The 26,189-nt window shown below is 51.8% G+C and overlaps 1 protein-coding gene across 1 annotated transcript in view; it reads right to left on the minus strand.

Annotated features, from left to right (window-relative positions):
* dennd4a (DENN/MADD domain containing 4A) overlaps positions 1-21,498 on the minus strand; it is a 43,122-nt gene extending 21,624 nt beyond the window's left edge. The window contains 12 exon segments of the mRNA XM_049031037.1: positions 100-318; positions 935-1,035; positions 1,219-1,394; positions 1,507-1,651; positions 1,745-1,803; positions 1,894-1,960; positions 2,320-2,561; positions 2,979-3,148; positions 3,912-3,981; positions 5,195-5,441; positions 5,630-5,961; positions 20,610-21,498. Of these exon segments, the coding sequence (XP_048886994.1) occupies positions 100-318; positions 935-1,035; positions 1,219-1,394; positions 1,507-1,651; positions 1,745-1,803; positions 1,894-1,960; positions 2,320-2,561; positions 2,979-3,148; positions 3,912-3,981; positions 5,195-5,441; positions 5,630-5,961; positions 20,610-20,651 (1,870 nt within the window). The 5' untranslated portion in view covers positions 20,652-21,498.
* Between the last annotated feature and the right edge of the window lie 4,691 nt (positions 21,499-26,189).

Raw genomic sequence — 26,189 nt, forward strand, 5'->3', positions numbered from 1 at the left:
ATGAAAGATACATACTCAAGATAAATTCCTCCATTTTCAGTCTCTCAAATCCAAAAAAAGGTTGCCTGACAAATGCTGCCAGGTCAGAAGGGCACCCACCTTGCAGGTCAAACAGGGAGCTGGCGTCTGTGGCCTTCTCTGAGGGTGCCTGGGTGATGGGCCGCAGGTACGAGCGGTATCCCTTCAAGATGGCTGCCATGAAGCGCAGGAAGGCCTCCTGGATCTCCATCTCCAGGGTCTGAAGACTCTTCCCACTGCTGAAGTCATAGTCACTCATGGCCAGCTCCATGAGGCCATCCTCTCGAGGTCTCTGACAGCCTGACACAAATCGGGAGCATTTGATTACAATTACAATTTAAATTATGACACCAAGTCAGTTAACAACACTGCATTATGAAAAGCTATTAGTAGAGACAGCAGTGATTTGGCTGGACAGCATTTATACAGTTTACTCCCAAGTCTCTCAAGTGATGGTATAAGTAACCCTAAATCCCACTGACACCAGGAAGGTCTTGAAAGAACCTACATACAGTCATGGCATGTGAATTACTACTGCAATCCTGCTTAAAGCAACTCATAGTCGCTAATCCGAAATTATCCTTCTTTTATCCCAGTGACACAGCTGACATTTCTGTGGCAAATGCGGTTCTGCAGAAACTTCTGGAAGCCAGTGGCTCCATGGGAAAGGCGGACAGGATCTGTAGGTTTACTGCATGCATATCAAGGAGTAATTCAACTCCCAAATAACTGTTTATAAACACAATGCTTCTTGTTATTTTCCCACATGGGCAAAATAGGTGCTCGTTCACATAAATAATTGCTCGCATAACTGCTTATATGAATATTTGCCTGCATGAATATTTGCTGAACAGTGAATAATCGCTTTCATATGAATAATCGCCTGTATGAATAGTGATGTGTGATGGACACACACCTTCAGCCAGCTGCTGGTAGAGGTTGTTCAGGGTGTTCATCAGGTTCTTACAGGCCTTCTTTGGCAGGACCTTCAACATCAGGCCCCTCTTATCTTCATTGCTAAAAAACAAAGAACGTTCTGGAAGTGAACCACAACGTCACATGGGGAACTGCGAAAGCCTGCATGGTATAAGTATAAGGCAAACCAGATATGACCAGATCGGTGTTCGAAGAGGAAGCGGGAAGGTGATTACGTTACAAGACATACTAGGATGACAGCTGGAAGTGGCCAGCTGTACTCACTGGGAAATGGTGTTGGTGTCGAGGTCCACACAGCTGACATCTGGCGGGGGGTCATAAAGGTCAAAGTAGCGGGAGTCCACACCCACGATGAAGGGGCATGGGGCGCTGAGCACATCAGCCAGAGCCAGCGGGCACAACGGGATATAGGGGCATGGCCAGTGGAAGGGGAAGATCATCTGCATGGGAAAGCAGGAGATCCTGGGGCTGGGAACTGTGGAAGGCCAGGCTCCAGGGCCTGTCATCCGCCCAAACATCCTGCAGGATCAGAGCCAGATTGGCGGGACATACCGACACCAGAGCCTCTGTAACGCTCGTCAGCACAGACGGCCGTAGTGAGTGCACCAGGATCTTGTGCTCGGTGACGGCAAACACCAGCAGGGTGACGGCATTCTCAGGGCCCAAGTTCTGTAGGAGCGTGGAAAGCCGCCCTCCACTGCAGCATGAGAGCACGGGTGGCGTTTAGGACGGACGAGCCAGAGGGTTACATGGCGAGGCACTGGAGCGTCAGTGAGGCAGACTGACCTACCTGAGAGGCAGTGGCGAGGACACTGGCTGGCTAAGCATCAGACTGTCGTGTGGGGACAGCTGTGGAGTCACAGAGAGTCACATATGGCCCGCATGTGAATGGGCACAGGCAGACATGACACTGCAGGGGGGAGAACACCAGCAGCTCACCTGTACCAGGATGCGGGGCCTCTGGGATGAAGGGAAGGGCACCTTGTGCATAAAGTGCGAGATGTGCCTGGAAACAAAAGTGCAGTGACCTTCACTAGCCACCAGCGTGGTGTTTCACCCCCCACCCCCCCCAATAGGCACATGAAAACCCCTCAAGCTCCACCATAATCGGCATGTCAACTAAGACCTGTACACAATATGAAAACTTAATCCCCAGGAACCGGCCCTGGCTTCTAGAATATGTGCAGTGAAACCTCATTCCTGCTGTCACATGTGCTACCCAAGTCCCTCAGACACTGGCAGCTCCCCTGAGCACCAGGACATGACTCTATGCTTGTCATCCGACTTGAGGTCATTTGAAATCAAGTCAGGTGGAGCTCTCGAATTTCACAGGGTTCAGCACGCGGACGCCAACATGGAACTCACTTCTCGATGGGCAGGGCATGGGGCCCGGAGATGGAGTAGCGGTACAGGAAAGTGAGAAATTTCCGGAAAGCGTCGAAGAACGGCCAGTGGGACAGCAGGCAGATGCACTTGTTGGTGTGTGTCGAGCGGGTGGCTGCGGGTACACGCTCGCTGGCGGCATCCAGGCCCAGCTGCTGCCGCTGGCGCTCCGACAGCTGCTCCTGAGGGTACGGCTCATAGAACTGAATAGCAGCTCCGTACACCTGCGGGATCACATGACCCAGGACGGCAGTTCAGGGGCATTAATCGTACCCGGCGAACACAGCTGCGAGTTTCAACCGTCCATTAATAAGATGACAGATGGTGCCGCGATACATCCTGCATCAAGGGAAAGACAATTAATATTTACTAAAATGTAGGAAAACTCATTTTAAGTATTTGTGCCCCCCTCCCTAAAACACCTGGCGCCCCAAGCTGAAGGCTTTCCTCTGCCAACTATGGCAAGGTTGTCAGAGTCAGCAGCAGGCAGCCCCTGTTAGAGCGACCGTGCTCCGTCAGCATGCAGAGGGTGTGGGGGGGTGCTGCAGCTAGCGGGACGCAGCTCCGTCTCAGCTGGGAAGAGCCCCTGGCCAGATATCCTCTGTTTACACGTCTCTCTGTGTTTAAGTGCAAAAGCTCACCTTCTCCCCCGAAGCCCCCGTCAGGACAAAGGTGGAGAAGACGGGGAGGGAGTACTTGGTCTGGGACGGCCAGCACTCGATGGTGGCGCCCATGGGCAGGCAGAAGAGGGGCACGGATTCGGGCAGCGGGAACGACTCGTAGTCGTCCTCGGGGTACCTGCAGAGCAGCCCTGTGGCAGGGCGACAGAGGGGGAGGGTGAAGGCTGCCCCCGCTTCTTAAAAACCACAGAGACCTTGTATGAACCCAGAAAGAGTTTTGGTCTATCAGCAAATTTCCAAAATATGACCAAATGTTTCATAGAAGCTGCCACAGATCATCGGCTATTTTAATAATATTTTAATAGAAAACACTCCCACTGTAATAGGCCTGACCCTTAAAAAGTGAACTTGCAGCCTTATTCGTCATTAATTCTGGACAAGACTGAAAGCCTGGCTACGCCCATTGAGCCTGCGCCCGAGACGCCGGATGAGAGTGAGTCATACATCTCATTTGATTCTTACGTTCAAAAAACCATGAAATGCATAATAAATGGCTGTGGTGTAAACCTGCCTCACATCCTGAGTATTTCCATATATCCTGCGCTGCTGAAAGGATGCTACATAGTCATTCTTACTGCTGGGCTGCCAGAAACATGAACACAGCCTTGACCACGTGAGAAAACCAAGCAGTCAATGTTACAAGCAGTGCCAGGGATCCGCACAAGTTTGGGAAGATGGAGTCACCCTGGATTAGGAGGAATGCTTTCAAGTGAGATCTGTGCAGATCTCAGAGTCCCCATGCATTGTGGGGTTTATCACATCCGATGCTCCTGTAATTACAGACCTACGCTCCCACATTCTCATACAACTGCCCCCACACATGAATGCGCACTCGAACCAGAGACCCCTGTTCACCTGATCTGCGGGACCAATGGAAAGCTGAGGGTCACTAACCTGCTTTGTAGGCAATAGTGTTGGTTTTAGCCACAGACTTCTTATAACACAGGTAAACTGAGGAGCCCCACTGAAAATCAAGAAGAAAAGCACTCATCAGATAGCCATGGTCATAGTACCATCCAAACCACCCTAATTGTAACCAGTAACCCCTCTCCGTGACCCCTAACCCCTCACCCTGACCATAACCCCTCACCCTGACCCCTAACCCCTCACCCTGACCGTAACCCCTCTCCCTGACCCCTAACCCCTCACCCTGACCGTAACCCCTCTCCCTGACCCCTAACCCCTCACCCTGACCATAACCCCTCTCCCTGACGCCTAAACGCTCACCCTGACCATAACCCCTCACCCTGATCCCTAACCCCTCACCCTGACCATAACCCCTCTCCCTGACCCCTAACCCCTCACCCTGACCATAACCCCTCACCCTGACCCCTAACCCCTCACCCTGACCGTAACCCCTCTCCCTGACCCCTAACCCCTCACCCTGACCATAACCCCTCTCCCTGACCCCTAACCCCTCACCCTGACCATAACCCCTCTCCCTGACCCCTAAACGCTCACCCTGACCGTAACCCCTCTCCCTGACTCTTAACCCCTCACCCTGACCATAACCCCTCTCCCTGACCCCTAACCCCTCACCCTGACCATAACCCCTCACCCTGACCATAACCTCTCTCCCTGACCCCAAACGCTCACCCTGACTGTAACCCCTCACCCTGACCGTAACCCCTCTCCCTGACCCCTAACCCCTCTCCCTGACGTAACCCCTCACTCTGGCGCTAACCCCTCTCCCTGACCACTGACCCTAATCCCTCTCCCTGACCTCTAACCCCTCACCCTGACCATAACCCCTCTCCCTGACCCCTAAACGCTCACCCTGACCGTAACCCCTCTCCCTGACTCTTAACCCCTCTCCCTGACCGTAACCCCTCACTCTGGCGCTAACCCCTCTCCCTGACCACTGACCCTAATCCCTCTCCCTGACCTCTAACCCCTCACCCTGACCATAACCCCTCTCCCTGACCCCTAACCCCTCACCCTGACCGTAACCCCTCTCCCTGGCCCTAACCCCTCTCCCTGACCACTGACCCTAATCCCTCTCCCTGACCTCTAACCATAACCCCTCTCCCAGCTCCCGTGATGATGAGGGTGCTGGTAGCTGTCAGGCAGAGCAGAGGGTGAATAAACAGCCAAGCTACCCCCTCCAATAAGGTGATTGCCAGCCCAGCCCCTGCTCTGCCATCCAATCGTGCAAAGCCCCAAACCCCACAGCTCACCATGCTGCTGTTCAGGTTCTTGTCCACCTTGCAGAAGGTGTGGGGGGGCGTCTCGCCCTTGCTGGGGATGATGATGCAGATGTCAGTGACGGCCAGTGGGGCGTGTGCGGCCCCATCAAGGGCACGCCGGTATGTGATGTAAATGCGCTGTGACGACGTGCTGCTGATGTTGGCGGACCGACCAGAGGGCGTCATCTGGATGACATGGCAGCCCTGCTTCAGCCGCTCCTTCCACTCAAACAGCACACTGGAGGGGGCGGGGCCGGGGGCGGGGCCGGGGGCGGGGCCAGATTTAGTACACAAGCAAGAGTCCACATGTAGAACGACGGAAAGGCACAGTCAGATCCAGATGAACAAAACCTGCTGGTTACATCCTGGCAACCAAAACTCAGTGGTCAAAAGATCCTGACACCACACACAAACAGCCCCACTCACCCAAGATCGGTCAGGGGGGGTCTGTCCCGGCCTCTACGGTAGCAGAGGAAGACCTGGGGCCCCATGAGGCTGCCGCTGTTGAGGTCGGCAGACAGCCCCGAGGGTGTGGTCTCCACACAGATGTAGCCTGGGGGCACCTCCTCCCCAAGGGAACGCATCACCACGGTGACATCTGTGATGGGGGGCTTGGGCCGGGCTGTCTTGTGGCACACGTCATCAAAGTGGATCTCCTCATCCAGGGGCTTGGACGACTCCGTCAGGCCAGCCACCACGAAGTAGTCTGCAACACGAGGGCCTTTGTCCTCCATCATTTTCCATCCCATGGGGCAGGTCTGCGGTGAGATGAAGCGGAGGGGTGAGGGAGGGCTGGGGTCTGCACATGAGGAAGGAGCAGGTGTGTGTGGATGATGGCGGGGGCCGAATGGGCGTGTATCCCTGGGTGTGTGCGTACAGCTCAATGCTGAATCCTAGGTGCTGCACCTCATTGGAGACCTGCATGGTGGGGAGCAGAGACTGGTGGTGGCACTGTGACGACACTGTGGGCGACAGAGAGCGGAAACACCCCCGTGTGCCTCGACCGGCCCACCCCGCAAACGAAAGCCCCTAAGAGCACTGCACATATGTATATCATTACAGCGCCAAAGCTGCACATGTCTGTCACACAAAGAGCCGCAGTGAAGCATGCTGTATTTGCAGCCATGTTCCCTTCCTTATGGACAGGTTAGAAGCAGATTTTTGGAAAATGTGGGACCCTATTGTTTTTCCGGACACAGCTGCAGTGAGCATGAGGCCCAGTGACCGCTTCTGCCAGAAGGGGGGGGGGGGCCTTGCTGGACACATCACCCAGCCTGATTTATGTACGTCCACGACATCCCATGGTCGTCTCCCATGGCCATCGTGCAGGGTGTGAGCCATCGGCCAAATGTCCCCCTTCTTACACGAGTAAGCGCTACGGACATCTGCGAGGGGGGGGGCACACTGCAGCCGCGCCGTGAGCTGTAAACACACAGGTGCCACCGATGGGGTCAGCAGGGCCCATACCAGCCCCCAGCACGGACCCTCAGCACATGTGAAGGGTCAGGAGCTCCCCCAAAACAAAGCAAAAGCCATTCGTCACAAATTATCCCCAGTTATTCCATCCATCCACCCACTGGCAATCTCATCCAGCAACCCACGAACATGCAGTACAGTTCCTTACCCTCCCGGCACCCGCGCTTGGCATTCTGGGAAGCAGAAACATTAGTGCAGTTTATGATGCAAGTGCAGGTGCCTGGAGATCATGGGCACAAAAGAAACGCAGTGTGGGCACAGAAGGGGTGAGGGCAGAGGGGTGAGGGCACACCTTAACTGCACAAGACGTTACAAGCTCCGCTCTGGTGACATTCTTCCATGTTCCTCATAAGGAATGACAGAGTAGAGGGGCGATAAATTAGCTGGAAAGTTCCACATCTCCTAATTTAGCAAGCTGGCCTGTTCCAATGAGCTCTCCCCCACCCCAGCGCGACTGTAAACTGACAGGAATCCTACTCAGCATAACCTACAGTCACACTGTAGCATCATTAGCACAGTGGTGAGACCCCCTGAGTGGATGCGCTCTTCCTGTCTCCCTGTCACACTCACACGGCCAAGGATACAGGTACCAGGAGACCCTGATAGCACAGCGGCTGAGAGGACATTCCATTTCCAACACACAGCCCTGCATGACAAGAAACAGTGCAGTTTCATTTCAGGAAATGCTCGCTAAGAGTGTTCCCAGGTCACAGTAAGAGGCAGAGAAGTAGTTCAGCTCTAGATAATTGGCTAGACTCAGAGTAATGCCTGATGAGGACAGCACCACGGTAGAAGATCAGAACAAACATGGGGATTCATCTTTGATTCTGAAGCACAGAAAACAGCCTTTGTTTCACATAGGCTTTTTTAGAAACCGAGCAGTCCAGGTATTTCTGCCAGTAAAGTGAATTAAATGTGGATTAAAAGAAATTCTGAGGTCATAGAAAAACAGTTTCTTCTCAGCATGGCTGCTTAACCAGCATAAAAGGGTAGCAAATATTGTTCTTGGACACCAATACGTCTGTTTGTCTGCTGGCAGTTACATAGCTTGGCAGCTAGTTACCATCATGTGTTAGCTGTTAGCTAAAAGCAAGACAAATTATGGTGATAAACTAATTTCTGACACATTATTGTAAAACCTGCATGTTCACTGTTGAAAAAAAATTATTTAAAAAGATGATCCATTTCCCTCACTTCAAACCACTTTTCAAACTACAATTTCACTGGTTAAGATCAGACAAGGGTACCCTTGCACAGCATTCTGGGATACTTCCTGTACAATGCTGATATTTTTTGGCTAAAGCATCAGGATCTTTTGGCTCCTAAATTACACCAAGAATAGCATGTATGCCACATACCAGACACGTGTGGCCAAACACACTCACCACCACTCCGTAGAAGAGGCAACCACTCAGAAACATGGCAGCAGGCCCTCATGGACACGGCCTCCTGTGGTGCCCCCCCCCCCCCCCCCCCCATGACACAAGCGGGGGGGGCATGAGGAGGGACAGCTCCTGCTACCTTCACCCCCCCCCCCCCCCCGACCATGTCAGCAACACTCACCATGGCAACAGTGGAAAAATCCCCATGCAACCACTCAGATGCTGCAGGAATTGATGGGGAAAGAACAGAAAGTCGCAGATGCTGCCTGAACATGGGGGCGCGTGGGGGTGTACTTAAAGCGCAGAGATGCCACGAGACAGCGAGTAAAACGCCATCAAAGCACAGGCTCCGCTCATGAGGCACATCGCAACAGCCTGGAGAACATGGTTATGCAATCGCAGTTTTATAATTTACTATATTTAGTGAACATGGAAGTAATATAATCCAGCACAATGAGTCTGAGATGTGAATTAAGACGTTAAAATAAGCTGTTACCCACACCAAGGCCACGCAGGACAGTGAGTCAGCAAGCAGAATGGGGGATCCTAGCTGGAGGAAGCACAGCTTGTCTGGCCACAATTTGCAAACACTGTTTATAAAAGGGCAGCCTTTCTCCACGGATGGGAGGCTCACAGGTGGCTCTGTTTCGGAATCCAGGCTCTCAGATGCTGAAAATCAGCTTCATCTGAGTGAGGAGCTCTATTAGAATCGCTTCCTTTATCTGACAGCGGATATGAGCTCCCAGCGAGGTGCATGACTTCTCAAACCTGGGGCATAAGGCAGGTCACAGATAAACGAAGCACAGCGACCTCGACCAGAAGACCGTCAGTCACACTCAAGCTCAGACCACGGCCCTGTCTCATTGGGCCAAACATGCCTCGCCGAGAGGTTTCGGCTTTGAGGCCAGGGAGACGCTCGCTGAGATGCTCAGTCCCTCTGATAGGTAACCATGGTAACCGTGGGCTATATGGCAAGATTCAGCAGATGCATATATTAAGCATCTTACCTGAAGACTGTCCTTATTTCCTTTAAACCGAAGCTTAGCTTGAAAAGGTATTTTCTCAGACATACAAAGCAGGCTGCCATCTTCTGATGGAAAAAAATCAAACCAATTGACTAATGAATGAGTGTATTTTGCTAATGACTGTTCCAGCAGTCTACACAGAGGTGCCCATACAGGAGAGGGAGGCTGTAACATGCCATTGAAGTGAACATTAAAGCCCCCCTTAACACCTTTCAAACCGCCCAGTAAACACTAAAGCCCCCATACTCCCTTCAAACCTCCTATTAAAGTGAACACTAAAGCCCCCATACTCCCTTCAAACCTCCTACTAAAGTGAACACTAAAGCCCCATACTCCCTTCAAACCTCCTACTAAAGTGAACACTAAAGCCCCCATACGCCCTTCAAACCTCCTACTAAAGTGAACACTAAAGCCCCCATACTCCCTTCAAACCTCCTACTACTAAAGTGAACACTAAAGCCCCCATACTCCCTTCAAGCCTCCTACTAAAGTGAACACTAAAGCCCCCATACTCCCTTCAAACCTCCTACTAAAGTGAACACTAAAGCCCCCATACTCCCTTCAAACCTCCTACTAAAGTGAACACTAAAGCCCCCATACTCCCTTCAAACCTCCTACTACTAAAGTGAACACTAAAGCCCCCATACTCCCTTCAAGCCTCCTACTAAAGTGAACACTAAAGCCCCCATACGCCCTTCAAACCTCCTATTAAAGTGACACTAAAGCCCCCATACTCCCTTCAAGCCTCCTACTAAAGTGAACACTAAAGCCCCCATACTCCCTTCAAACCTCCTACTAAAGTGAACACTAAAGCCCCCATACTCCCTTCAAACCTCCTACTAAAGTGAACACTAAAGCCCCCATACTCCCTTCAAACCTCCTACTACTAAAGTGAACACTAAAGCCCCCATACTCCCTTCAAGCCTCCTACTAAAGTGAACACTAAAGCCCCCATACTCCCTTCAAACCTCCTATTAAAGTGAACACTAAAGCCCCCATACTCCCTTCAAACCTCCTACTAAAGTGAACACTAAAGCCCCATACTCCCTTCAAACCTCCTACTAAAGTGAACACTAAAGCCCCCATACTCCCTTCAAACCTCCTACTACTAAAGTGAACACTAAAGCCCCCATACTCCCTTCAAACCTCCTATTAAAGTGAAGACTAAAGCCCCCATACTCCCTTCAAACCTCCTACTAAAGTGAACACTAAAGCCCCCATACTCCCTTCAAACTTCCTACTAAAGTGAACACTAAAGCCCCCATACTCCCTTCAAACCTCCTACTAAAGTGAACACTAAAGCCCCCATACTCCCTTCAAACCTCCTACTACTAAAGTGAACACTAAAGCCCCCATACTCCCTTCAAACCTCCTACTACTAAAGTGAACACTAAAGCCCCCATACTCCTTTGAAACTGGCCATTAATGTCAACAGACAGCCCCTTGGATCCACAACCAATGAACAGCCTTTTCCATGAGAGAAGATATTCTTGCTGGCCCTGTGGTTGTAACCACTCTATACTGAAAAGGGAAAGACCATTTATGCAGCTATAGGAAGAACGATTGTGCCTTCTAACTGGTATTTCTGAGTGCCTAGTAAGTTTGTTATCCAACATGTTGACAAAGGCCACAATGGACAGAGGACTTGGAAATAAATTAACCTTCATGAATGTCAGCACGCAGCTCATTGGATTATGTAACGTTCCCTGTATTGACCCCTGTATGACCCCTGTATTGTCTTGATGACACCCGCTGGCGATCACTACAGAAATCCCTTCACTGAGGTCATCATGTGATGTCACAGGCCATTAATCAGTGGAACACTCAGGCTACACGTGAGGGACACGTATCCTGACTGAGGAGCAGATGGGTCACATGTGAGCTGTAAGCTGACTCTCAAAAAACTGGACTTTTGATTAAAACAAAGACTGAATGTGACTCTTAAGAGCTGAAGCTGATGAGTAAGATGTGGTAATCCTGCCAGCTGAGGAACAGTTAAAGAGGAACAGGTCTGAAGTGGGCAAACGTGGCTGTTTTTCTCTCACCATGTGACCAGCCGAGCAGATCTGAAAACTCCATGCGGCTTGTTTGTCTAGCCAGAGTGCAGAGCCTTCCTGCGGGTCTGGGAAGAAAAGATCTCCCCCTGCCTGCACCCCCTGACCCCTTAACCCCGGAAGAAGCGGGAGGAATCTGCCGCGGTGCTGACGCTGCCCGCCCCCCAGACCATTTGAAAGCTAGGACAGCGAGTGCCGTGGGATACCGAGACGCCGATTGCGAAAGCAGCCTGTAATCCGCATGAGTGCAGCAGCTGGGAGCCACCGAAGGATCACGGGACGGACAAACAAGTCGAGCTTAGAGGAGGCAAAACAAATAAGTCCATTAAATCACCCATAATGCATCTTGGCGTGCATCTGCTTCTGGTTATTATAGAAAAAAGCAGCCAATGCCCACCCCCCTGTGCAAGCAGAGGTCGCAGCTCTAAGTACATATCTGCCAGACAAATACATGGATACAGGCCTACGTATTCCCTCCCAGACACGGCCAGCCGCAGTGGGGTCTCTGCCGACCCATGTTTCCTGAACCAGAACCATCAGCATCAGGGCAAATTATCCCTGAAAAGAGGATTCTTTCTGAATGAGTAGTAAAGAGCCTCCTTTCTCTTTGTCGAGACGGCTGGGCGTGCATGTGGCGACAAAGGCGACAGCTCTGAGTCTGAGAGCCAGACGGCTTCATAATGACGAAGGCTGGCGATGGCTAGGCTCCGCCTTCCCCATCAGAGCGACACCACCCTGTAGGCAGGTCACAGCAAGGCTCCGCCTTCCCCATCAGAGCGACACCACCCTGTAGGCAGGTCACAGCGAGGCTCCGCCTTCCCCATCAGAGCGGCACCACCCTGTAGGCAGGTCACAGCGAGGCTCCACCTTCCCCATCAGAGCGACACCACCCTGAAGGCAGGTCACAGGGAGGCTCCGCCTTCCCCATCAGAGCGACACCACCCTGAAAGCAGGTCACAGCGAGGCTCCGCCTTCCCCATCAGAGCGGCACCACCCTGAAGGCAGGTCACAGGGAGGCTCCGCCTTCCCCATCAGAGCGACACCACCCTATAGGCAGGTCACCGCGAGGCTCCGCCTTCCCCATCAGAGCGACACCACCCTGTAGGCAGGTCACAGGGAGGCTCCGCCTTCCCCATCAGAGCGACACCACCCTGTAGGCAGGTCACAGCGAGGCTCCGCCTTCCCCATCAGAGCGACACCACCCTGTTGGCAGGTCACAGCTAGGCTCCGCCTGCCCCATCAGAGCGACACCACCCTGTAGGCAGGTCACTTCGAGGTTCTACCTTCCCCATCCAAGCGACACCACCCTGTAGGCAGGTCACAGCGAGGCTCCGCCTTCCCCATCAGAGCGACACCACCCTGTAGGCAGGTCACAGCGAGGCTCCGCCTGCCCAATCAGAGCGACACCACCCTATAGGCAGGTCACTTCGAGGTCCTACCTTCCCCATCCAAGCGACACCACCCTGTAGGCAGGTCACAGCGGGGCTCCGCCTGCCCCATCAGAGCGACACCACCCTGAAGGCAGGTCACTTCGAGGCTCCGCCTTCCCCATCCAAGCGACACAATCCTGTAGGCAGGTCACTTCGAGGCTCCACCTGCCTCATCAGAGCAACACCACTCTGCAGCCTGGTGACAGTGAGATGCCATTTTCGCCAACCTGCCATTTGCTTAGCTCAGCCATGATGTACCACTTGGCTCAAACGTCTTTTCATGCAAAGAATTATTACAATGTATAACAAAACAGTTTTATTAGATTTCATTAAATGTTGTTTTTTAAGCATGTCCCATGCTAAAACACTAATATCATATTACATACTTACGATGAGCTTCTTTCTCATAACATTTCACATCCAAATGTGCAAAAAATATTATTTCAGTTTTAATCCATCCATCCTCCAACCAATTTTTTATTTACATAACCAGATATTTAAGCAAGATTGCATTTCTTTGGAGAGCAGGTGGAAACCAGAGTACCTGAAAATTCACACAACACATGCAAACTGCACAGGCACAGGAATTGCACTCCCAGCATAAATTATGAGTTCAACATTTAAATAAAAATCATCTCACTAATGGTTGGTTATGAGTTATCATGGCTAATGAACTATCAAATGAAATCTTTAGGAATGATTTTACATTTGTTTTATTTATTTATTGTGCGGACGCTTTTTTAATGCAGGCAGTTACTGGAGCAATTGGGGGGTTAAGCACCTTTTCGAGGACAAACAGGGCAATCACTCTGACTCCGAGGTCTGAACTAGTGACCTTCCGATCATCGACACGGCATCCTGACCTGCAGTGCCACATGTCGTGCGTCATGCGCCTTTAAAAAGAGACACTGTCCCCTCCCAACACTGATGGCAGTGTATAAAAATACCGGTGGCTTTATGCTGTGGAAGGACAGCGCGTGTCACACAGGCTGCAGTGACGCGACCGCTGACCGGGGTTATTTCTGTTAATACCACTAGGAGGCACCAACCACACTGAGCCAGGCCACCTCAGCCTTTCCAGATGGGATTGTTCCCCCATCGATTCATTCATCCATCTTCAGACCAGGTGAAGGTTGTGTTTAAATGAGATTCTTGTAAGAACAAAATGGTTAAAAATACATGTTACAACATTTCACCTGAAGACCATTTAATTTTTACTGTGTAGTGTATGTATAATTTGTAACACCACAAATGCAGAAAATTGCTTGTATGGCGTTCATGTAAAATTGTTCCAAATTTTCACGAAACTGCTAACAGTTCCTATGATACCTACCTATGGTACTAAGAGGATAACAACAGTTTCCAAAGAAAGAACAGTCCAGAACATTTGCTATGGTAGTCGGTACTGATGAGTGGAAGTTGCATTCTTGTGCTGGTGTTTGATCTCTAGTGTGTTACTGCTTTTAGACGGACAGTTTGAGCACTTTGTCTCCTCAGTCTCCAGTGTCATATTATGAGAGAGGGTGGGGGGGACAAACAAAGCTAAGGGGTAACCCTAAGGGCATCACAGCCAAAAATATCTCATTGCCAGTCAGGGTCCCCCTCAGGATCCCCCGTAAGACAGCCTCCTGTAAGTTGACCCAGCCTCCCAGCACCCTCTGAGCTTAGCGAACTGCTGATGATATGGATAAATTAAAATATCTCAGAAATAAATCGGCATGCATAAACGCCACAATGCTTTAAATCGGAAAATACACACTAATCCTGTTACGTTCGCCCGTGAAGCGGGTGAACGCGCTGGCAGGCAAGCGAGTAGGAAGCAGGCGAGCAGGCAAAAGCAGGGTGAACAGGGATTTATTTAGGGAACAGGGTGCAGGGAACATCTCACGACGACTAACATCAATGACCGACAAGGGGTACAGGCACGACTGAGACTTAAATACACCAGACGAAGCAAAAAATAACAAGACACAGCTGGGTACGATCAGGGAATCACACGTGGGTAATCAGGGGCGTGGCACACACGAGGAGTGGACGAGCTGGGCATGACAAATCCAATATGGTATATAAATCCTGATAACACCACAGGTTTTGGCCACAGGAGCCACTGGGCCAGTGGATGCAGTGAGTGCAGTGAATGCAGAGCATGCAATGGCTGCAGTGAGGGCGATGAGTGCAGTGCTGCGAGGTAAAACTAACACACGATCTCTCACAGCATCTGTTAATGCTGACCAAAACATACCATTTAAACCCCAGTGTTGTGCAATCAGCTGCACAGTTTCATAGCAGCTTCACAGTCAGACTGGGAGTTCAACAAGGCTGTCGTAATTAAGCAAATCCTATGAGTTAATTCTGCAGCCAAACAGTTTGGGGTGTTTACATTGCAGCTCAAACTTCTACTGCCTTATAAAACCGTCTAAACTTTTTCATCTGTGAATTAAGCTGTGGCAGCACCGGGTCAGACACCACGGCGACCGGGCCCTAAGCCGGGCGGCACCGGGTCAGACACCACGGCGACCGGGCCCTAAGCCGGGCGGCACCGGGTCAGACACCACGGCGACCGGGCCCTAAGCAGGGCGGCACCGGGTCAGACACCACGGCGACCGGGCCCTAAGCAGGGCGGCACCGGGTCAGACACCACGGCGACCGGGACCTAAGCCGAACAGCACCGGGTCAGACACCACGGCGACCGGGCCCTAAGCCGGGCGGCACCGGGTCAAATACCATGGTGAACTAAGCCCACTTAGAAAAGCTCTCCACTTTAGCCTGCTCTGAGAATGAGCACAGCCAGCAGAATGTACCGTCTTCTCGTCATTTGGAAACTGTCCACTCTTCTAAGGATGCATTTTCATATCAGTGTCAAAATAACCAGAACCGCAATGCAGATAATGTAAAATCACCTCCAGTCTAGTCAGGGCTTACACCAACCTGAAGACTGATATGCTTCTTACTTCATTGTAAAGCATCTTCTTCATTGCATTTTGCTCTTGTGCTGTGGTGGTACTAAAAATAAAATACCGACAATGATAATTGTCACCATAGTACACCATAGTACAGTACACCATACACCCCCCCAAGACCATGCCCCTTAAGATCACACCCCCAAGACCATGCCCTGTAAGATCACTCCCCCAAGACTATACCCCGTAAGATGACCCTCCAGACCATGCCACTGAGGCCACACCCCTGAGACAATGCCCCCTGAGGCCACCCCCCTGAGAATATGCCCCCTGAGGCCACACGCCTGAGACAATGTCCCCTGAGGCCACAGGCCTGAGACAATGCCCCCTGAGACCATGCCCTCTGAGGCCGCACCCCTAGGACCATGCCCCATGAGGCCACAGGCCTGAGACAATGCCCTCTGAGGCCACACCCCTGAGACAATGCCCCCTGAGGCCACACCCCTAGGACCATGCCCCCTGAGGCCACACCCCTGAGACAATGCCCCCTGAGGCCACACCCCCAAGACCATGCCCTCTGAGGCCACACCCCTGAGACAATGCCCCCTGAGGCCACACCCCTAGGACCATGCCCCCTGAGGCCACACCCCTGAGACAATGCCCCCTGAGGCCACACCCCCAAGACCATGCCCTCTGAGGCCGCACCCCTAGGACCATGCCCCCTGAGGCCACACGCCTGAGACAATGCCCCCTGAGTCCACCCCCCTAGGACCATGCCCCCTGAGGCCACCCCCCTAGGACCATGCCCTCTGAGGCCACACCCCTGAGACAATGCCCCCTGAGGCCACACCCCTAGGACCATGCCCCCTGAGGCCACACGCCTGAGACAATGCCCCCTGAGGCCACACGCCTGAGACAATGTCCCCTGAGGCCACCCCCTTGAGACCATGCCCCCTGAGGCCACACGCCTGAGACAATGCCCCCTGAGGCCACACCCCTTAGACAATGCCCCCTGAGGCCACAGGCCTGAGACAATGCCCCCTGAGGCCACCCCCCTGAGACCATGCCCCCTGAGGCCACAGGCCTGAGACAATGCCCCCTGAGGCCACCCCCCTAGGACCATGCCCCCTGAGGCCACATGCCTGAGACAATGCCCGCTGAGGCCACCCCCCTAAGACCATGACCCCTGAGGCCACAGGCCTGAGACAATGCCCCCTGAGGCCACACCCCTGAGACAATGCCCCCTGAGGCCACACCCCTAAGACCATGCCCCCTGAGGCCACCCCCCTAGGACCATGCCCCCTGAGGCCACACCCCCAAGACCATGCCCACTGAGGCCGCACCCCTAGGACCATGCCACTGAGGCCACCCCCCCTAGGACCATGCCCCCTGAGGCCACACGCCTGAGACAATGCCCCCTGAGGCCACACGCCTGAGACAATGCCCCCTGAGGCCACACCCCTGAGACAATGCCCCCTGAGGCCACCCCCCTAGGACCATGCCACTGAGGCCACCCCCCCTAGGACCATGCCCCCTGAGGCCACACGCCTGAGACAATGCCCCCTGAGGCCACACGCCTGAGACAATGCCCCCTGAGGCCACACCCCTGAGACAATGCCCCCTGAGGCCACCCCCCTAGGACCATGCCCCCTGAGGCCACCCCCCTGAGACCATGCCCTCTGAGGCCGCACCCATAGGACCATGCCCCCTGAGGCCACCCCCCTGAGACCATACCACCTGAGGCCACACGCCTGAGACAATACCCCCTGAGGCCACCCCCCTGAGACAATGCCCCCTGAGGCCACCCCCCTAGGACCATGCCCCCTGAGGCCACCCCCCTGAGACCATGCCCCCTGAGGCCGCACCCCTGAGACCATGCCCCCTGAGGCCGCACGCCTGAGACAATGCCCCCTGAGGCCGCACGCCTGAGACCATGCCCCCTGAGGCCACCCCCCTAGGACCATGCCCCCTGAGGCCACCCCCCTAAGACCATGCCCCCTGAGGTCACCCCACTAGGACCATGCCCCCTGAAGCCACACCCCTAGGACCATGCCCCCTGAGGCCACACCCCTGAGACAATGCCCCCTGAGGCCACACGCCTGAGACAATGCTCCCTGAGGCCGCACGCCTGAGACCATGCCCCCTGAGGCCACCCCCCTAGGACCATGCCCCCTGAGGCCACACCCCTAAGACAATGCCCCCTGAGGCCACACCCCTAAGACCATGCCCCCTGACGCCACACCCCTAAGACAATGCCCCCTGAGGCCACCCCCCTAAGACCATGCCCCCTGAGGCCACCCCCCTAGGACCATGCCCCCTGAGGCCGCACCCCTGAGACCATGCCCCCTGAGGCCGCACACCTGAGACCATGCCCCCTGAGGCCGCACGCCTGAGACCATGCCCCCTGAGGCCACCCCCCTAGGACCATGCCCCCTGAGGCCACCCCCCTAAGACCATGCCCCCTGAGGTCACCCCACTAGGACCATGCCCCCTGAAGCCACACCCCTAGGACCATGCCCCCTGAGGCCACACCCCTAAGACTATGCCCCCTGAGGCCACACCCCTGAGACCATGCCCCCTGAGGCCACACCCCTAAGACATTGCCCCCTGAGGCCACACCCCTAAGACATTGCCCCAATGACCTCGTCTCAGGGTTCCCTGATCATAACATAGCATCTCCATTAAGTGACCAACGACAATGCATAACCTGCACCTCGCTCCTCTTTGATTTTTTTCTTCACTTTGATTATAAAGTAAATTATAAGCTTCTTAATTCAACAAATGCCCAGAAAAATAAGGCAGGTTTCTGCTGACAACATGCGTTTGGATTCCTCAGAACAAAAACATCCACTTTTTTACTCCACAATAGTCAGGCTGGACATGACAAAGACAAAGTGATCAAAGCCATCTAATGCTGTATACTTTCTCTTGAGTGTTTATCCTTATGAGGATCTCAGTAATACGTAAGGTTTTTCCCCATTTGACATCCTTGAAGCTGCCCTGCTGCTTACCTGACATATTCTCCAGTGAGGGCTCGTTTGGAAAAGCCACTGGTCCCTAAGATTTACAGGAGGACATGATCCCACTTTCAGATCATCCTGGAACGAACGCCACAGCATGTCATTTGGGTAATGAGACTTCAACACTCCACCCACCATTCACTGGCAGAGAAGCACAGAGAGCTCAATCTTTCCATCCACCCCCACTTTCAGTCCACGGTTTATGTGACCCGTTACATAAATAAGTATCCTAGTTAATGTTCAGGAACCGAGCCAGTCTGTCACGCAGAACAGAGGAAGAGATGCTCCAAGACTCAGCCCAGAACGCCCTACATCCAGCTGGCTCGGCCCAGAACGCCCTACACCCAGCCGGCTCGGCCCAGAACGCCCTACACCCAGCCGGCTCGGCCCAGAACGCCCTACACCCAGCCGGCTCGGCCCAGAACGCCCTACACCCAACTGGCACTGCCCAGAACGCCCTACACCCAACTGGCTCGGCCCAGAACGCCCTACACCAAACTGGCACTGCCCAGAACGCCCTACACCCAACTGGCTCGGCCCAGAACGCCCTACACCCAACTGGCTCAGCCCAAAACGCCCTACACCCAACTGGCACTGCCCAGAATGCCCTACACCCAACTGGCTCTGCCCAGAATGCTCTACACCCAACTGGCTCTGCCCAGAACGCCCTACACCCAACTGGCTCGGCCCAAAACGCCCTACACCCAAGCCTCAGCCAAGGACTAGGGACTCATTCTCCTAGAATCCATCCTCCTTTCTACCTGATCTTATAACTCTCTCCCTGGCAGGCAACCTGTCTTAAGATCCTAGTTGTTCAAAGTATTTCAGTGTGTATGTTTGCACTCATGGGGGGGGTCAGGATCCCTTCGTCTCTTCATCTTGAAGCTTCGACTCACAATCCCCAAAAGCTTACACCAAACATGGTGACTGTTTTTTTTTAAAAAACAGTGGATGAACTGAATAAAGTAGCAAATATCACCAAACAATCTATACTGAAGGTTAAGCTGATTGTTTCTAACAATGAATGTTAATTCAATATGGACGGATATTTAAGAGAGTCTTTGGGTCGTCAGGTGCTGCATCCATACTCTTTCCTTTAGGATGGCGGTTGTGCCCTGCGCACACTGATCAGAGATCAGCCATCATTATACTCGGTATACATCATTATACTCGTTATACATCGTTATACACTGTTAAACACTTAATGTTGCTCTCATTCAGATTACCGTTTTCTCACACAAACTGGTCAGGCAATAAGGCGGAATTCACGCTGGCGGGAGGATCGTCATGTAATTAACTGCACGAAACCCAATAATTACTCCAAGCAAATCTAGCACACTGCCCAATTCCCAGGATGCTAACTCCTTCCAGACAGAGAACGGCGTGTCATTTTCTTCGATACCTACAGAGCCAAACTGCAAGCCCACAGAGAAAACACGTCTACCGTAAGCAATCAGAGGCAGGTCGAGGCTGGGGGGCATTTAATTAATCACAAAACACAGTCAGTATTTAGGCAACTTCAGGCCACCCAAACACAATGAGGAATCATTAAGTTTCCTGCTAGCAGAACACTCTAATTACTGTTTGACATTTTAAATTGTATATAAGCATTTAAATCTTGTTTTTAAATATTGTTTACAGTTTCACCACATCGCTTTGGAGTTAATCTAATAACCATATATACCCTCATACTGTGTCCTCTGGAATGTATTTAAGGAGAATGCACAGTTAGGCGATATTATTAGGCTTATCCAAATTCGTGTAATTATCAGCATTTACCATAAAGGCATCATCTCATTTAATGCTATGTTCTCCTACTGCTTGCTTTACATGTTTCGCACATCATACACATATGTTTTGCCTATAAACTAATGACTCGCACATTTTCCACTGTTCCATAAAATACTGCACTGATTTCAAGGGCTTGGACGGCGATGGGAGACGCAGGTCCGTGCAGTATAATCACCCCCTACTCCCATCTCCGTATTACTCTTTTTTACGTGCAACTCATAACAAAAACGAACTGAGCTGATCTGTCCGGCCACCTCGGCTGCCCTAGAGGCGTTGGCACTGCCTAAGGACGCCGTTGCGTTACTTCACTAGTGCAAGTGGATCTCACCTCTGAGCTTTTCCTCCGCGGCGAGTCGCACCCTGAATTCATTCCATTCACCGCGTCCTGCAAAGACTGTCAGATTCCCGGCTGACACTGGGAGTTTCTGCGCTCTCCCTCCTGTTTTCCTTTGAGTCCCTTCTGCAGTCCCTCACAGCTCCTCTCCGGACTGCCAGCTCACCGGGTCCGGTTCGTGTTTACTGGGAGGGAGCAGCTGAGCCTGTCAGATCACAGGGGTATGCCTCCTCCATGTATTTATGTCATTGAATCTGCATAACGCATGATGTGTCCAGACAAGCCTTTGCCCGGCCTCTGCGGATAACTGCTCTCTCCATGAGGACATGAAAACCAAAACAATGTCAGGAAGCCTACTAGACACCCCGGCACAAATCTGACAAAAGGAAGTAAGCCTCTGTAGCTAAAACACGGGATGAACTTTTAATGCATTACTCTAACATCTACATCTAACGAGCCACATGCCAAAGTGTTATTGTCGAGGACATGCATTTCTATCGCAGCTGGATTCTCCGAAATGTTCGGTGCTTTGCACAAAACACTCGCAACTCCTAAATTGCTGCATTACATCCTAATCCGCCGGAACATCCCATAGGATTAGATTAAGACCGGGTGCTTAATTGCCTGGCTGAAATTTAATCATCACGAGAGCTCAAATGGCTATTCCTGTATATCTAACGGTTTTTAACAACCAAATGTTCAATTATATTGTGATCAGCATTTCCCGACTGCCATTAGCACTGTCATAGTGATTAGCACTGTCCCCTACACTACTGACCGAAAGCAGCCAGCAAGTTAAAAATAACCCGCACTGTCCACCATCTGTGACACGCCGTATTTAGGCGCCGTGCACGGTATCTTGTTTCGTTTGAATCCCTGACCCCCATGCCGATCCCCCGCCCGGCCCAGCCCCGGCGCGCGCGGACACGTGCCCAAGCCGACCGCACATCTGGAGCGCATCGGCGTTAAAGGGGAAAGGTTTGGGGCATCGCATCCGCACCGATCGGCCGCCCGCCGCTGACCACGGCGATAACTGTTAAAGATGAGAAGCTGAGGTTAAAGCCAGCAAATCAGTGAATCCGGCGGCCCCTATTATTATTATTATTATTATTATTATTATTATTATTATTGTTATAATTTCATTCCAGCCGGCGGCGAGTAGCGCGATCTTGGGGGTGGGGGGGTGGGGGGGGGGGTGGTGAACACTAGCCTTTATTTCCAATTCCCACACGCCCAGCTAAACCTGACCCAGGCAGAACAAAGTGTAAAATCCCCAGCCTATTTATCTGGCCATCTTTTCGAGAAATAAAATCGAACCAGACATTAAAATCACAGTAAAAATTCACCAGATGTCATGTTATTCTACATGTTATTAAAGAGATAATCGCGGCAGCCCATATAGTGATCTAGACCTGTAGGCTGTGCATTAAGGTTACTGTCGCAACCCACCGAGCCGTCCACAATGTAAACCTTGCTCAGGTCCCACGGTAACAATGAGAAACCTGTTCAAAACGTGGGGTGCAGCGATTCCGTTAAGCGCTGACGATCCGCGTTCCCGATGACCGAGCCCGGCTCAGGGACCGCGGGGCCGCGCTGAGCAGAGTCGAGCCGTAGCCGGAGCTGCGACCTCTATGCACGGCAGCATACTCACGGCGCAGGGAAAAGAGCTGGATCCGCGTCCTCTCACAATGTGTGCTGCTCCGACTACAGCCGCGGTTTCATCATTTAGCTCCTACGCGTTTAGTGCAGCATTAATGTGCTCCGCTGGCTCACGGCAGCGCCTACCCCGCTCACAGCTCCGCCATTTTGGCTGTGATGCCGGGGGATCCGCGGCGTGTGACGCCAGCCGCCCCGGCTGTCAGCCGGCCGAACCCCCCTGTTATCGGCCGGGGGGTTGCAAATGCTCATTTTAGTGGCCAGAAGCGGGGGCAGCGCTCGTACCCACCAATATTTAATTTGGCTTCATTTCTCCGCTGTAAATTACTCATTAATCATTCTCCCTATTAAGTTGTGTACCTACAATATCAAACTCTCTACTGCTCCATTGACCAGAAACGTCAATCCAGGCTTATTACGGAATGTACAGTAATGTAGTTAGCGTTTAATATGTATACACGTAAGACATACTTTTTAGTGGAAACAATTAAAAGTGCTTGGAGGACCACTACTACAACAAATATTATAATTCATATAATAATAATAATAATAATAATAATAATGGATTGGCTGCCGGGTTGCTCTGTGGGAGGTTGCATAGCCTCACACGTCCAGGGTTGCAGGTTTGAATCCCATATCCACTTTGTCTTTGTGGAGCTGACATGTCCTTTCCCTGTCACGCAAGTTTCTCCCAGATACTCTGGTTTAAACCCATAAAACAAAACATGCACTTAGGTTAGCTGGAATCTCTAAAATGACTTGGCATTCTGCAGCCTTGTCTGCTGCCCTCCCTTTTACACTCTTTTTTTTTGGACTCTGACCGGCAATTGGAAGATGGATGGGTAATGCAGACTGAGATCTTGTTCAGGGTGTACCCCAGCCTTGTGCCCTATGCTTCCTTGGATAGGTTCCAGGCTCACAATATGACCCTTTTTAGTGAACACCAAACCCAGGCCGGGCTCCAGGGGTAGGTCCCAGTAGCTGCAAGCGCTCTGGAACTTGTTCACGAGTGATGGAACCTGAGACTGATCTCCCCCAGCTGGCCAGGAAATGTCTGGGCTTCCCCCAGAATGAGGTGGAGTTTGTGACCTTGGAAGGTCCCCCCAAAAGACAAACATACTGCTTTTTGTATTAAAACTGACGCTTCCCAGAAATATTGTAACATTTGATTTGTCTTGATATTGCTGTAGTTCGGGTCAGTCCTGAAACACATCTGGGTTTAATGAAAGTGGAAATGACTCAGTCAAGGTCTGTGTATTCAGTTGTAAAATTATCGTTCAAATAATTGAACGGGCATGCATTAGTATAAAAAATCTTGTACCCCAAATATTTGCAACCCTTGACCAAGAATGTGAGTCGCAGTAGGAGCTCTTCCATCTGCACAGTCTGCATTTCTCAGAACTAAAGCCCCAGAGCGGCGCATCCACGAAAGGCGCTTTGTCAATCGACAGCCTGATCTGATCTCGGATCGGATCTGAACTCCAGCAAGATTATTCATTCATATTCACATGGCCCCCTCTAGTGGCGAAACAAAAAAATATTTTTTTTTCTTCGAAAATGCGGATGCAGACTGTAAATTATTGTTTACGCTGTAAAAAAAACAGGGCATCGAGAAACCACACGAATAATTAAAAAAAAAACAAATGCATTCAGCAACTGTGAAAATGAATACATATTAGAAAACATTTTTCAATTACCGTCACCAATCCGTTGACATGTCAAAAATTCACCCTGTTTTGAACATAATCTATTTATTGTGTTTGTTTCCTCCCCCCACAAAGTAGAGCTCAAAACGTCACACACCTGGGCTCCCAGTGTTTGGTGTCATCACTTTATTACAAAACTGCTAGTCTATTTTGACAACAAAGAATGACTCATATTAGGGGACTCACTCACCCAGAGCTTGAGCTGAATATTGTCACCAAACACAGACCGTCCTACACTGGGTGGTGCCTTAGCAGAAGTGGAGAGGGTTAAAATGAACCCTTCTTCCTGTTTTGTCTAGTGGGTCTGCTGAGCGTGGCCTCTGCGTGCTGAGCCTTGGTGGGTGCGGGATCCACTGTCACCCTCCAGGTGTCCTCCTAAGCCCTGATCAGCTGGCTCCATGGCCTGCATTCGTCACCGGTGTGCATGGAAGAGACATCACATTGACTACAGAGCTGGAGGTGTACCTGGCCTATAGCCATGACTCCTGCATCAACAAACTGGACTTCAAGTTCCGTCTGGGAGCTCATATTGACTTGTCCAAGGCCATGCTCCACCTTGGTGTGGATATGGTGATCCTCTGGGGAAATGGTGGCCAGAAATGGATCATGGTCACAGAGACCACCGAAGGCACATTGAAGAGGGAGCACTAGAGTAACTGCTCCCTTAACGACTGAAAGTGACTCCTTTTGAGGTACAGCTGGCTGGAGGTGCTGCAGGAGTGGCAACCCATGGCAACACAGATGCTCTTCTTGTCGCCCCTGTGAGAACGATGACTGCTGTCAGTCCTGCCATGCTGAGGACTGTAGCAAAGGTGGATTGCAGGAGGACCCATGGTTAAGGGCTAGGACCCGTCGACCACCAGCAACTGTGTGTGATCTACCTGCCTCTGGTGCTGGGGGCATACTGGCGTCCGTGCAGGAGAACAGGAGAAGCCTCAGCGCATACCAGCTACGTTCAGGTGGGAGCCCTGTAGGCCAGCGGACTTCATGTTCGGACTGCCCTCAGAACCAAAGGAGATAAATTAGCCAGTTGTGGAGCAGGGAAGTAAGCCACACAGTAAAGTTACAAGTTTGAATTCCTACTTCAAAATTTGCTCTGCCTGCCGGGACTGAAACCCCCCCCCCCCCAACCGCAAATTTATTTCTGGCTATGGGGTATGGCTATGGAGCATATCTGAGGGTGGTGCTTGAGCTGACCCGACAGCTCCAAGGTGCAATGACAGACGCTCAACCACAATGCCTACAGCTGCAGGCAAGACTTTGGCAGTTTCAGTATCCTGCTCCATCTGCAAGGAGGGACCCAAACAGGACAGCCATTGCAGCGGACTGGGGCAGGTCCTGGAGCAGCTCTTTAATGTTGCTTATTGCATGCAGCTGCCCGAACAACAAAAGACTGATGTGCTACATAGGGATCGCCTAGCACAGTATCACCCCCTGGCCTGACCTCATCCCCCTGCAGCAGTGGCAGAATATGACATGCCAGAGGATGAGGGTATGCCAGGGACCAGCCTCTGCTGCATTTGGGGGACTTGGGGGCTACTAGAACAGCTAACCCCTCAGGTGTGGGCAGTGTGATACCAGGGGGCTGCTTATGCGGGAAATAATTAAGCAGATGATTAGCATGCTTTGTGCCACACTAGAAAGTTACATAAATGTGTCAATTCTGTAATCTCACGGGGGTGCACCTGTGCATTCAGTGTAATTAGTAAGTGGAGCACCCCATACAATGTTTGCCGTAGAATGCGTGTGTTGCTGGCGTCTAACTGCGAGTGTGAGCGTTGTGTGAATTGTTGACTCCCCTCTATGTACCGCTGCTGGTTAACGCACTCAGCGGGCTGTCAAAAAAAAAAGTTAATTTTAACACTAACCCCACACTTATTCTTCCAAAACGGGTCCTAGCCAATGTGGTGCCCTAAGCGATCACACCCGCCGTCCGAGGTAAAGTGAAATTGGTTAGCAAGTCAACCAGAAATTGGCGCCCTAGACGGCTGCCTATGTCGCTTATAGTATTAACGGCCCACTCGCGACCCAGTAGAATAAGCGGTTTGGAAAATGGATGGATAAAGGGTATTTCAGACACTCTTAATTATCACTTTATTGCGAATCATGATAAATGTTAAATATATTTACACTAGATGGCGGTGCTTGAAAACCCAACTCTCAAACAAGGACGGTTTTATTGTGCCGGCTTTCATTGCACAATACTGATACT

This window comes from Brienomyrus brachyistius, chromosome 11 (genome assembly GCF_023856365.1).
Source record: "Brienomyrus brachyistius isolate T26 chromosome 11, BBRACH_0.4, whole genome shotgun sequence".
Lineage (NCBI taxonomy): Eukaryota > Metazoa > Chordata > Actinopteri > Osteoglossiformes > Mormyridae > Brienomyrus > Brienomyrus brachyistius.